The following is a 14,919-nucleotide window of genomic DNA, read 5'->3' as shown; positions in this document are numbered from 1 at the left end:
GTGCACATAAAAAATATGCTGGGGAAGACAGTCTGGGTTATTCCTGCCTCGGGCAAAGGCAAACCCATCCGTGGGATTGCTTTTGCTCAAGGACCTGGGTGCCCTTGGTGGATAATGCGGAAGGATGGGGAAGTCCGATGTGTGCCTCAAGGGGATTTGATTTTGGGTGAGTATAGCCAATGATCTGAATTATGTGATGTTAAGTACTAATTATAGTTATAATAGTTATACTAATAATACACAGATATACTAATCATACTAATAATATTATATGCCATACTAATGCTATTACAATAAGAATCACCCAGACTAATGAAGAATAACTTCAGTGAAACCAAGCAAAGCACAGTGATGATGGTACCAGAACTGACTTCAACATGGAACAATCCAACACCACATACCATCTCCATTTTTCCTGCCCTGGAAGATTTTTATGACAGATGGAGCCCAAAGTCATGGACTAAATGAACTCACCGAACGTTTTAGAGGGATGGCCCACAGAGTAAGGGAATGATATCTCTCTGTGTGTGTGTGTGTGTGTCTAGAGAGAGAGAGAAAAAAGGGGGTGGTGATTAATGAAAACGTACTGGAAAATATGAGACTTGAGCATGACGCAGATGGTATAGAATAAGGGGTGGATATTGTCCGGGGTGGATATTGTCCTGGTTTCGGCAGGGATAGAGTTAAATTCCTTCCTAGTAGCTGGTACAGTGTTTTGGATTTAGGATGAGAACAAAGTTGATAACGCACCCATGTTTTAGTTGTTGCTAGGTAATGCTTACACTAGCCAAGGACTTTTCAGTTTCCCATGCTCTACCGACTGAGAAGGCTGGAGGGGCACAAGAAGCTGGGAGGGGGCACAGCCAAACTGGCCAAAGGGACATTCCATACCATGTGACGTCATGTTCAGTACATAAACTGGGGAAAGCTGGCTGGGGGGGCCGCTGCTCGGGGACTGGCTGGGCATCGGTCGGCGGGTGGTGAGCAATTGCACTGTGCATCACTTGCTTTGTGTATTATTATTATTATTATCATATTATTATTATCATGTTATTTCCATTATTAAACTGTTTTTATCTCAACCCACGAGTTTCTCACTTGTGCTCTTCCAATTCTCTCCCCCATCCCACCGGGCGTGGGGGGAGTGAGCGAGCGGCTGCGTGGTACTCAGTTGCCGACTGAGGTTAAACCACGACAGATGTATATAAAGTATAGAAGAACATAGCACTAACCACCCAATTTGGAAAAATATCTTATTGAAAGAAGACATTTGGAGACTCTTTCTCTGAAAAACATTTATGGTAATCAGACTGAAAACTGGATTTAAACGTTTCTGGTTTATGTTTAATTAAATCAAACACCTATTTACATGGATAAAGCACTTTTCCAAGGCTTCTGGTGTTCAGATTCCTATGTATTTTAGCAGGAACAGTTAGTAGGAACAGATGCATCTCTAGTGGAATTATCCACGAAACCTCTCATTGCACTCAAATGTGAAGACAGAGGTCTGGTACAAATTATTACTACTTTTTAAGAACCACCAAATTCTTGCAAAATATGAAAGTTTAAAATGTCCAAACCAAAATCTATATTAAAAGAAGCCTTTTTTTTAAGTGAAAAAACTGCATAATTGATCAGGCTTCTCCACAAAAGGAGGTCATTTTTGGAATGCTAGAACTCATGCTCCTCAACACTCATTAATGATCTGAGAAGGAGGTTGAATAAGGTGACTTAAGTTTACCAATAATACCAGACAGAAAAAACAAAAGCAAACAGATACCTCATGGTAGTGGCTGGGTAGTAAAGCAGAAGAAAATTCAGTGGTGATGCATGCAATTTTTTTTTTTTTTTTTGCAAGTGACAGAAAAACAATTCCAAATTTACACATACAATGGCAAACTAAACTATTACCACTCAATACTTCCATATTATAAATAGGTGGTTCCATAAAATCGCCAGCTCAGAACTCAGCAACAGTTAAGGACAGCCTTAGAAGAGGGAAAAGCACAGCATGAGAAAGACTCCCCTTTGAGGTTGTGCAGAGTTCGAGAACAGGATACAGGTATTTTCCTCATTCATTCCTTCATGGTAGCATGCAATGACCCAGCCTGCATTTCTGCTTAGCCAGACTTTCAGTTAAGCTCTGCAGTTCACTAGCTAAATCATTCACCAAACCTAGTCTGAATTTCAGCCCAGGGTTATCAAGTTCCACACCCCCATCACCCCATGCCTATAAAAGTTTTTGAAATGCCAGCTCTGGGGATGTGTAATCCAGCAACTTGTTCGGTGTATCCTCTTGAGACATTTCTGAGGTACTGCAAGAGTAACAAACTGCAGTATTTTTGTCTCAAAAACACTCCATGGTTAACTTCGTATTTTTTTCACTAGACTACAGAAAAGAATCCTGGTTTTTAAACTTAACTTCATATGTTTTAATATTACCTCTGTATCAAAGTTAATGCAAAACGCCAAGCTATAAATGGAATAATATTCTAATTGAGATGAATTTTTTTTTTTTTGAGGACCATTATCAAAAGACAGCACTTTAAATTTAAGAGCATCTACTGCTTATTTTAAGGATTGTCCAATAAAAGGTGAAAATTCCTAATTACAGATAGTACTTATATAAGCAATACTTCAAGAAGCTCAAGGTAAAAATATGTACCTGCTCAGATATCTATTTTACTTTGTTTTCCTGTAACACCGATGAATTATTCTACAAGGAATTAAGGGATATCTCTAGATCAGCTGCCCTTGTCCTTATGGGTGATTTTAACTTCCCAGACGTCAACTGGGAATATCATACAGCAGACACAAACAGGTCCAGGAAATTCCTGAAGCACGTTGAAGATAACTTCTTGGTGCAGGTACTAAGGGAGCTGACTAGGAAAGGTGCCCGCCTAGATTTGCTGCTTGTAAACAGAGAGGGACTCGTGGGTGAAGTGGTGATTGGTGGCTGTCTTGGTCACAGTGACCACAAAGTAGTTGAGTTTCAAATCGTTGGCAATAGGAGAAAAACCGCCAGCAAAACTCTGACCCTGGATATGGGGAGAGCAGACTTTGGGCTGCTGAAGGAGCTAGTTAGTAAGGTCCCCTGGGGATGTGCTTTTGAAGGTATTGGGGTCCATGAATGCTGGTCACTTTTTAAGAGCCATCTCTTCAGAGCGCAGGAGCAGGCAATTCCAAAGTGTCAGAAGTCAAGCAAGCGGGACAGAAGGCCAGCTTGGCTGAGCAGGGATCTCCTTCTAGAACTCAGGCGGAAAAGGAAAGTGTACGGACATTGGAAGCAAGGACAGGCGAGGACTACAGAGATGCTGTTTGCCACTGTAGGGAGAAAATTCGTGCGGCCAAAGCTCGATTAGAGTTCCAGCTGGCCAGCACTGTGAAGGACAACAGAAAGGGCTTTTTAAAATATGTTAACAGCAAAAGGAGGATCAGAGATAACATTGGTCCGTTACTTGATGAGGTCGGTCACCTCACAAATAGGGACGTAGACAAAGCAGAGACGTTTAATGCCTTCTTCGCCTCTGTCTTTAACACTGATGATGGGCCCTGGGATCCCCGGAGCCCTGTGTTGGAAGACCGTGACTGGGGGGGATAATAAACTCCCAGGCAACCCTGAACTTGTTCTAGACTTGCTGCTCCAGCTGGATGTGCATGGGGCCCGATGGGATTCATCCCAGGGTACTGAAATCACTGGCCGATGTCATTGCGGGACCTCTCTCCATTATTTTTCAATGGTCTTGGGAGTCTGGAGAGGTCCCAGCCGACTGGAAGCTGGCAAATGCTGTCCCAGTTTTCAAGAAGGGGAAGAAGGAAGACCCTGGTAATTACAGGCCTGTCAGTCTCACTTCAGTGCCTGGTAAAGTTATGGAGAAGGTTATTTGGGAGTTATTGAAAAGCACTTGAGAGACAATGCAGCCATTGATCATAGCCAGCATGGGTTCACGAGGGGAAAGTCCTGCTTAACTAACTTAATTTCCTTTTATGACAAGGTCACCCATCCAGTTGACCTAGGGAAGCCAGTAGATGTGGTTTCTTTTTGGATTTTAGCAAAGCTTTTGATACTGTCTTTCACAGTATCCTTCTGGACAAAACGTCCAGCACACAGCTAGACAAGTCCATAATATGATGGGTGAACAATTGGCTGATGGGTCGGGCTCAAAGAGTTATAGGAAATGGGGTTACATCAAGCTGGCGGCTAGTCACCAGCGGGGCTCCCCAGGGCTCAATTTTAGGGCCAGTGCTCTTTAATGTTTTTATAAATGATCTGGACGCAGGAGTCGAATGTACATTAAGTAAATTTGCCAGTGATGCTAAACTAGGAGGAGCTGTGGACTCCCTCGAGGGTAGAGAGGCCTTACAGAGAGATCTGGATAGACTAGGGAGCTGGGCAATCACCAACCACATGAAATTTAACAAGAGCAAGTGCTGGATTCTCCACCTGGGACGGGGTAATCCTGGTTATACATACAAATTGGGGGATGAGAGGCTGGAGAGCAGCCCCACAGAAAGAGATCTGGGGGTTTGGCTTGATGGCAAGTTGAATACGAGTCAGTGTGCCCTGGCAGCCAAAAGGGCCAATCATGTCCTGGGGTGCATCAAGCACAGCATAGCTAGCCGGTCGAGGGAGGCGATTATCCCCCTCTACACTGCACTGGTGCGGCCCCACCTCGAGTACTGTATGCAGTTTTGGGCACCTCAATGTAGGAAGGACATCAAGCTATTAGAGTGTGCCCAGAGGAAAGCGACCAAGATGGTGAAAGGTCTCGAGGGCAAGACTTATGAGGAGCAGCTGAGGTCACTTGGCTTGTTCAGCTTGGAGAAGAGAAGGCTGAGGGGTGACCTCATTGCAGTCTACAACTTCCTCAAGGAGGGCAGCGGAGGGGGAGGCGCTGATCTCCTCTCTCTGGTGACCAGGGATAGGACACGAGGAAATGGAATGAAGCTGCATCAGGGGAAGTTCAGACTGGACATTAGGAAAAGGTTCTTCACTGAGAGGGTGGTCGGTCACTGGAACAGGCTCCCCAGGGAAGTGGTCACGGCCCCAAGCCTGTCAGAGTTCAAGGAGCATCTGGATGACGCTCTTAGCCATATGGTTTAGTGTTAGGTAGTCCTGCGAGAAGCAGGGAGTTGGACTCAATGATCCTTATGGGTCCCTTCCAACTTGAGATATCCTATGATTCTACCTGTATAACCCAGATGCAGAAATTGCATTGTTCTGAGTATTGTAGTTAAACTCAACACCTTGGAGCAGTGCTTATCTTGTATCTGAAAACATAACAGATGTTTTGTGTGCTACATACTTTAAAAATACCTGACCTTCAAGCCCTTTAGGTAAAATGGAAGTAACAGTTCATTGGAAGAGATAAGGCATAGATCAGGAAAGCTGAACCAAAATTCTGATGAACAGTAGGGCCTTAAAAGACAAGGAGACAAAAGCCAGTAATCAGATACAGTAAAAGCAGCCAAGTGATGAAAGAGATGAGCCTAAAAACCAGAATTATAACCTAGGAGAATGGACTCTAAGACTAACAAGTTTAACATCTAGGACATCTAGATAAGAACCAATTCAATAATCCGTGAGAGAGGATGGACAAAATGATTAAAAAGTCACTTGTATATAATGCAAGCTTTTTCTTTTTCAAGCTAGAGAGCTCAAGAAAGGTTCACAGTTGTTAGCTCCCAGTTCTCTAAACTCTTATATATGAAGGATAAGCAAATCAATTCCTTTGGAACATTTAACACACTGCTTCAATCTTGCAGCTTTTATCTGTCATAAATACCTTAAGTACTTTGACTGTACAGTGAAGCTTACAACTCTCCACAAGCACCACCAGATCCAATGAGGGAGTGAGAAAGGAAATCAGAAAAAACCCCATACCTTGTGTTGTTCTATTGCATCTACCCACTGTTGTCTGTGGTCTGGGTCCTGAGCTCGGAGGTACCAAACACTATCGTTTACACTAATATCAAATCTGCATTCGTCAAAGTCATGAGGCTGTGAAAGAAAAGAGTGTAAGAATAGCTAAAATTATCAACATGATCAACAGTATCTCACACTCTAAAATACTGTAATTAGAAAAACTGATCGATATTGCCTTGAATTCATCCTAGATTCTAAACTCTGTTTTATGTAGCTGTCTCAAATAATGAACATACACTTCCATAATGAAAAACGCCAGTCTTCTGAAACAGAAAAGCCTGTTTAGTACATTCTTATTAAACAAAATTGTCACGAAAAAGTTCCACACAAACATTGACCAAACCTTCATACTTCCAAAGGAATCCTTTAGCAAAATAACTAGTGGACACAGCCAGGAAGATACACTTTTTTTTTTAAATTTCAAAGCAGGAAAGAGAAATTAAGGTTATTACTATCAGTATTGATTTTAGATGGAAGGAATACATACATCATAACAAAAAGCACCAGGATAGAACCATAGAAGCAGACTATAGCAAAGTGACAAGGAAGGCAGGCAACTAAAGGAAGCTGTGGCACCCTCTGCCTCAACTATCTTCACTAAGACAGGACTGTCAGATAATTGGAGCAACATGCAATCCCTTCCCATATCACTACTCGAATGCATCTAACTTTTCGTTCACATGCCTCAAATACTAAAAAGCTTTTACTAGCATTACAGTGAAGCTGGTAAGGAAAGTACAAGGGAACAAAATAGTGATCTAATCTGCCCTGTGCCCTGACACTGTCAGTTCAAAGTTACTCTCTAGTGAACATCAACACAGAGCACAACTTTTCCCCCCCCCCCCTTCACTGAAAACTATTCTTAACAAAACATAACACAGGTATAGCTGAACACCTTTTTGAATTTGAATACAGAGAAAAAAGTTACACATACAAGTAACAACAGGAAGATAACAGGCTCTAAGGTTAAGGCAAATGATGCTATCTGAAAGACCATAAATATTGATTCCTGATGCCAAGGACAAGACTACACATGTTAATATCCTTTACAACATAAGAACTGCTCTGTGAATACATTCATCTTGCAGACAACTAAAGCACTGTGGATCACTCGTGAAACACCCCACAAAAGAAAACCTAAAAGCAAGTCTCATTTATTGTGTCATGCACAACAGTTCAGTGTCAGTGAGAATTATTTTTTAAGGATCTGGAAATCAGAAGCTACTTACACATAATACACAATCTTTCTTGTTTAAATATACTAAGGAGGAAGAAGAGTACAACAGAAGCCAACTAGCAAATAAAAAGTGAGCTAGGAAGAGTTTAACAAAGAGTACTTGAAGCTTCACTTTTTTTAGCTTCACATATGTGGTCAAGCATCTTAAGTTCAATCTAAAGAAATTTAAACTTCCCACAGAAAAAAAAAAATCCAGCAACTGACAAAGCTGACAATCAAGTGAATCAACTGCAGCTACTAATTCCCTTAATACCTGACCAACTCAATTTAATTCAATTCAAACAACTTTCAAAACTGGTTATATATGCTGGTTTGCCTTCACTGAACCACAGAACATAGGGATGTAAGGGACATCAAGTCTTCTAGTCCAGGCCCCTCTTTTTCAAACTGCATTTGCTACATTATTATTACTATATACAAGAAAGATGTTTATCTGCTTTAGGGTAGCAAGCCTGCCACATCAATGTATCAGGCTTATAAGCCTGTTCCCAGCCATCCCTCTGCCAGGACCTCCTTTAGCCATGTGGTGGAGGATATGCACCTACAACAATGGAAGATTCTCCCAAAAATCAAGTGTACAAGAATTGGCTATCAAAGTTTTTCCTGCCATGACAGTATTCCTCTGCTCCATCTCTCTCTCTCAGAGGCCCTTTGGGAGGAGTTAAAAGCAATTACATGCTACACAGTTAGTAAGACTTGCCAAAACTAATCTTAAAACCCTGCAGTACTACTGATTCCACGTTTCCATACACAACTTATTCCAGTGCACAACCATCCTTGCTGTCAATTTTTTTCCTCCATCTCTAACCTAAACATCTTTTATTGTGATTTAAGACCATTACTTCTCTGCCCTTTTCAAAGGCAGGTTTATGTATTCCTTTTTTTGCATAGCAACTTTTAATGTATTTGAAAAGCTATGCCCTGTTGCTATGACAAGGAAGGGAAATGTTTTCCTTGAGGTCTAGCTAAAACTTTTAAATACCTTTCTGGGCCATTCACTGCATGCATACCTCTGCATTACCTATAGTTAAGAGACGGACACATAAAAATCAGGTCTAGGGTTATCCTCAGCTCACTGTGCAATTTCATATTACAAAAAAGCCAGCTGAACAGATGGTCCTGTTAGACAAGTTGCTTAAAGATAAGTAATCTCCACTAGCAATGCTAAATACTGCTTAAAAAGGAAGTTAGGTAGGAGATACATGATTCGCTCTTGACAAATGCATGTTACCTATTTACCATCTTATAGTACTTATTAATTGCCTATTTTCCATATTTTTCTGGCAACTGAAGTCAGACCCGTTATTTCCCTCCTTTTTCTCTACTTTTTTTAAAGACAGGCTCCACCATAAGAACCCTGAATTCACTGAACATGAAAGTCAAGTTCTCTAATATGCATTTTACCAAGAGCAAATAAAACATCTGAATCACATGTGGCCTGTTCTTTTCTTAACCCAGAACAAGTCAAGTTGTTGCCGATTAACCCTTTTCTCAACCAAGAATAAGTTCATATTTCATTTTCATTGATAACTTGGCAGACAAATACGTAATTTTTTTGTATCATATCTGTTACATTCTCCTCCCCACTGAGCTCTGGACAAACTTCCTTGATTTCCCTCTTGCTGTAAATGCTTTTGTTTTCTGTAGCTGCATCTAGAAGAGACCACAAAGCATTAGTCACCACTTCTCAGGTCTGTCCTTTATTCTTCTAACATCCTCCTCAGACTAGTTTGAGCCTCTCCTTACACTTGCTTCAAGTTTTTCCATTTCTCTTCCCTTTACTTTCTTCCTGTAGATCTCACCTCGTTTCATTTAGGTCTCCTTTTATCTGAAGTTCATTGTTTCTAGCCTAGTGTTCACTTTCCTCCATATGTTCAGAAGGAATTATAAAATGGTTAGTTCTTAGCCAGCCACCTGACAAAACGTTGCAAGAAAAACAGTGATTTTCAAATGTAACAAGCAAAGAACCTGCGTTGAGGCCAGGATATGTCCTACTGCCCTTTCATAAGCAAGACAAGGCAAGAGAGGAATGTTTTAGTCACACAGGGAAGCAGAAAGCAAGTAGGAGTCACTATCTACCCTCAGGACCTAAAGCAGGTTGGAGAATTTCAGCTGCTTTTTCCGAACACCCCCACCCCTCAGCAGCCTCAAGCAGCATACACAAATTGAGAGGGCACTGGGGAACAAAACCCAGACTGACATGACACTGTGAATGGGAGCACCTGAAAACCTTTATAGAGTTTTCAAAGGTGAGTTTGGCAGACTTTAAGAGTCTATGGCAGAGGCAGCCTGTGTGCGTGCCAAGGGCTGCTTCTAGAGCCAGCATTTCAAAGAAAAACACCTAAATCATAATTCCATGCAAGAATATGCTGCAAGAAATAGGCCTCCAGCATCACCAAACATCCTTTCTGTATACTTCCCAAAGCTTTCTTCCAAGGCACCTGCAGAAATAAAGGCAATTGCAAGTATTCAAGCGTCCCTGAACACTGCTCATCCAAATGGTCTACTCCTTGTTGTATCCTCCCTTAATATTATTTCCTCTGAACGAGCACCATCACTGTATTTTCCTTTAGAGATCTCTTCCTTCCCCAAAATTGGAGTACATGCAGCAAAATCCTGCCTCTGCTTAGGAACAATCCTTGTCCCTTCTTATTCTTTCAAACAAGTACATTAATCACAAGCTATATCTATGACGACTCTCTAGATTATTGTGGTGGGTATACCCTAGCTGGCTGCCAGACCCCCACCCAGCCGCTCTCTCACTCCCCCTCCTCAACTGTACAGGGGGAGAAAATAAGATGAAAAGCTGTGGGTCAAGATAAAGACAGGTAGATCACTTACCAATTGCCATCATGGGCAAACCAGACTTGACTTGGTGAAAATTCATTTAATTTATTGCCAATTAAAAATAAAGTTGGATGGTGAGAAACAAAGACAAAACTAAAAACACAGGTGCAGGGGGATGGGGGGGTTGCAGTCAGTTCATAACACTTCAACTCTACCATTCCTTCTTCACATTTTTCCCCTGCTCCAGCATGATTCCTCTCCATAGCTGCAGACCTTCAGAATAAACCTGCTCCAGCATTGGCTCTCCACAGGCTGCAGCCTCCTTCAGTGCATATCCAGCTGCTGTGGTGTGGGGTCCTCCACAGGCCACAGTGTGGATATCCGCTCCGGCATGGTCCTCTCTCCACAGGCTGCAGGGAAATGCCTGCTGCGCAGTGGTCTCCTCCAGGGACTGCAAGGGATCTCTGCTCAGTACATGGAGCACCTCCTCCTGCTCTCACCGCAGGGCTGTTTCTCACACTTTTTTCCTCACTCCTCTCTCTCACGCTGCTGCACAACGTTTTTGCCCTTTCTTAACTGTTTACCCTGAGGCACCACCACAGTGGCTGAGGTGCTCAGCTGTGCCCTGCAGTGGGTCCACTGGATCCAGCTAGAACCTGCTGTGTCCAGTGCACAGCAGCCCCAGCCTCTCCTCGCAGAGACTGCCCTGCAGGCCCCACCCTTGCCACATACACCCAATGCAATTATAAAAGTGCATAAAGATCCTTCTTTCTCTACAAGTTATTTTTGAAGACACTTGGCTTTGGAAGTATAAACATTAAAATTACTAAAATCATTACTTTAATTTTGCAAGGTTGGATTTTTTTTTTTAATATCATTAACTATCCTAGATCTAACTGTCAGGGTGCAGCAACTTAGAGAAAGTATTATACTTCATTGTTTATCATACATTTTATTCAAAATGTACCGAAAACTCAAGAGATGTGGCAAGTTCTAATTCACTTAATTTGCAATACTTTTTTTCCTGAAACAAAATCCAAGTAGATCCACAAACCTGGAGAATTCGGGTCAGCCAAAATTCACAATACAAAATTCTGTTTTCCCTTTTTGAATTCCAAAACCCAGGCAAAACCTAGTAGGCTAGGATGTCTTGTCTTTCCTTGCTGTTATTCTTAAGCAATAAGAATCTACTTTTTAGTTACATCAGCTGGCTGTATTTTTTACAGGATATAGGAAAACATTATTGCAAACAAGTAAACAAGATCACTTTATATCTACCAAAACAGTGATAATCCTTTTAGGTGGCAAAACATGGGACATCTAATCATTCTATGATTTGTTCATTACTACATTAAAAAAACTCTCATAATGGCACATTTACATATATAGAAAAATCTTATCAAGAAAATAGGCTTAAAAATATAAAAGCCCGTTAAGTGTTTTTTTACATTCTTTGCTACTACCCAAATATTTCACTTCAGATCTTATGTTAGGATATTTGCCTTTCAAAATGTAACAAACACTGCTTTTTCTTTTAAACAATAATTGTTATCTTGTCTTTTCAAACCTTGGCTGAAGTAGAGGCCCACTGCACCCATGAAAGCAGAAGCACACTAATCAGACTTTAAGATTAGCTTGCTTTGAATCCAAACATAAGCAACTTAATACAACTGTATAAAGCATTTCTATAAATGCAGTACTACCATTACTAACAACAGACCACAAGCCTTATGCTAACTATGCAAGGCCCCAGTCCTGATCTGTAAGGCTCATTATCAACTTGTTATGAAAACTGGCTCAGTGAACTAGAGCTTGGTACCAGGTGTCCCTTGTTATGACATACAATTTAAGCATGAGATAACAAAGGCCTTGAAAATATGGACACAAGCTAAAAGCAGAGGCCCCAGAACCATAAACAATTCATTAATGGTCAATTACTGGTCAGTGAAAGAGTGCAACCTCCAAATCCAGAGCCGGGAAGACTGCTTTTGCTCTAAGCAGCAGCAGCTACACAAGGGGCAGGAAAAAAAACCCAACACACAACAAACCCCCCAAAACACAAAACAGCTGAGCAACAGGGCAATGCACCTGCTGCAGCCTGGGAAAGTAACACCACCCCTCCACCCCCCCCAAGCATCACGCAGCATGTAGTCCAGGAGCAGGAGCCAAGGATTAAAAATCACCTAGAAACTCAATCATTTTATAAAAGATGTTTATAAAAGATCCCAAATTGGGGCAGGGTTGGCAGAAGATGCCTACTTCAATTCTGTCCCTGTCCTGTCATTCCCCCCCCCCCCCCCCCATTAAGGAGCTCTCCAGTCAGGTCACCTTGACCTCAGCAACTAGGACCATCAAGAACAAAGATATCAAGCTAGCTATATGTCATTGGCTCCATGGTACTGCATACTTGCAGCTAATTTAGGATGTAAGTGTTAAAGACTGACTGCTTTGAATACGTAATGATAATGGTTAGTGCATAAGAACTACTGTATTGTGATAATTAACAACATGTAAGAGCTAATTATAAGCACAAGGTATGTTGCTAACAAATGTCAGCCTAAAAACTTTCATTCTAAAGTTTATAATTGACCTGCTGTCAGTCTAAACTCTCTCATCACAACTATCTCTAATTCCTTGAGATATATAATTCTATCTGTGTACATATATATCTATATATGCACACATATTTAGTTGTGAAACAACTTTTCTCCTGCAACTTAAAGTTTTAAGAATATATTAGACACTAGTCACAATGCAATCTGGGTTAAGTGTCTGGAGACATGGGGTAGCAAATTCTGTTCAACCGGGGAACAGAATTCTCTTAACTGGGGAATGGCAGACTTCAACTGAGTGGAAAGACATGCCAAACAGACTAAGTGGCTGAAGCCTGCCAGATTTGGTCTAAACCACACTGACTAGAATTCATGAGGAACATGGCAAAAGCAGCAACTGAAGTTTATGTCTAAAGGAGGAGGCAAAAAGATGAACTCTGAGAAGCAGAAACAACACTAAAGAAGTCATCTGTGAAGAACCACTGTGTGTATGAACAGAAGTGAAAGGCTGATGAGTTAGCAACTTTACGAGGCAGCAAAACAGGAGATAGCCTGGTGCTGCTGCATATTAGTAGATATGAAAAAAAGTATTCTGACCCTTTTACTTAGCATTCCAGGAACACATATCAGAAAGTGAGGTCTGGTATTGCACAAATCCTCAGTAGAGATGTTAAAAACGTCATTAATGACTATCACAAGACAGATCAGATAATCAACAGCAGGTTGCCTAGTAGGACTGTTGAGCAACGCTACAACCCTGGAGGGGGGTGACATATGAACAAACCATATCCACTAACAATAAATCAATCTTAGGAAGATTCATAGAAATTCAGATTGAGCAAGAATAAGGATTGCAAATATCACAGAAAAATTTGCTGAGGTATATAACCATAACTAACACCAAATGCAAACACTGGAATTATTTAAGTCTTGATATAGCATCTGTGAGAAATGTTCCACAGCATGAAAATACTCAGATATAACCCATGGGCAGGAATTATGATCCTGAAGCAGATGTCAAATCATGAACATTGTTAAAACTTAGTTATTTTAATTAAAAAAAGTCAAGTGGGAGAATGATATTCTAACTGATAATAAAAAGTTGACAGAAGTACTGTTGGATTACAGCCCTAATTTCAAGTGTGTGGTAACATATAATTATATTCATGTACTAAAGCTGAATTCTTCAGCAATATTAAGTAATCCTAAAATATTTGGTTATTTAATACACATTACTGATTTTTTTTCCCCACATCTTGTTCATATTATGACAAAGAATTCCATAATGATTAACAGTCTCAACTTAAGCTAATCTGAATGCGTATTTTTCCACTTCTGACTTATTTTCCTCAATACATACTAAGGAAGAAATCTTCCCTTTCTCCACCCAGCCAAATAATTGCTTTTTGCTTGCCAAGGATATTAGCACTCTACAGCACTTTGATAAATGCAGGACAACATTCTGACATTTTCACTTTGAACATCAACCCATCCATTGCTGGTTCAGATAACTCAAAGACTAAGATTCATATATAAATTTGTACAAAGGATATGAATGCCAAAAATAATTGTCCAGGAAAATCCCGTGTTCTAAGCAACTTCTGCCTGCCTCACCAACACCAGCCCCATCTCATTATCTCCTAGGCATCAACTCTCTCCCCCTCACTCTTCTGTTGCTCTTTGTATTCTGGAGAGGAAAATGCCAATCACCTCGGGCCTTTCACATATGAGTAAGCATTCCTGACCACACTTGCCTCTGTAGGGTTTTTTGGATGCGCTGTCTAGAATCTCCATTCAGATTTCTCTCCCATTTAGCCAAGATTTTCCACCAATCTGAATGTAACTATTTGATTATTTAAGGCACACACCAAAGCCTAAAAGTACTAATTGCCTTGTGTCCTAAATAAACCCCTATCTAGTTAGGGCTTGTATTCTGTGTCTTAGTTTACTCAGGTCATCTTTTTAGTAGCAATTAAGGCTGAGGAAGCACTTTATCAAGTTACAGAAAATGAATTATTTAATTAACTGCTTATCACTTCATACTAAAACAGATTGTTTTCCAACCTCAGACAGCCGGAAACAATATTTCCCCATGCAATTAGCAATTATTACAAATTTACTGCTATGGTATTTCTGCCCAGGGCATAGATTTATAGCTTGGTTTTTTAATAAAAGCTTTCACCAACTAAAAGCTATCGGTTCCCATTCAACTTAACTAGCAGCTGACAGAATCAAACCTATCAGTAGATAAAAATCGCAATGACAACATTCTTTTATCATAAGCAGGTCTGTTAGCAAAATCAAAGTTCAGAGCAGTAGCTAGAAAAAGCTAATCCAAAGTTTACCCACATTAGTCCTCCAAGCGGGTCCACTTCTATACGCTACCACTCCAACTGCTTCTGAAATTCTTTTAAATT

The 14,919-nt window shown here is 40.8% G+C and overlaps 1 protein-coding gene across 3 annotated transcripts in view; it reads right to left on the bottom strand.

Annotated features, from left to right (window-relative positions):
* LOC143172057 (ceramide transfer protein-like) overlaps positions 1-14,919 on the bottom strand; it is a 91,757-nt gene that overhangs the window by 64,842 nt on the left and 11,996 nt on the right. For 2 of the 3 annotated variants that reach the window (XM_076361289.1, XM_076361290.1), the window contains exon 4: positions 5,885-6,001. The exons of the other annotated variant lie outside the window; for it this stretch is intronic. In XM_076361289.1, coding sequence (XP_076217404.1) covers positions 5,885-6,001 — 117 coding nt within the window. The remainder of the gene's footprint in view (positions 1-5,884; positions 6,002-14,919) is intronic. 3 annotated transcript variants of the gene reach the window in all.

Source organism: Aptenodytes patagonicus, chromosome W, assembly GCF_965638725.1.
Source record: "Aptenodytes patagonicus chromosome W, bAptPat1.pri.cur, whole genome shotgun sequence".
Taxonomy (NCBI): Eukaryota; Metazoa; Chordata; class Aves; order Sphenisciformes; family Spheniscidae; genus Aptenodytes; species Aptenodytes patagonicus.
Note: the sequence above shows the minus strand (reverse complement) of the source record. Positions and strands in the feature narration are given on the sequence as shown.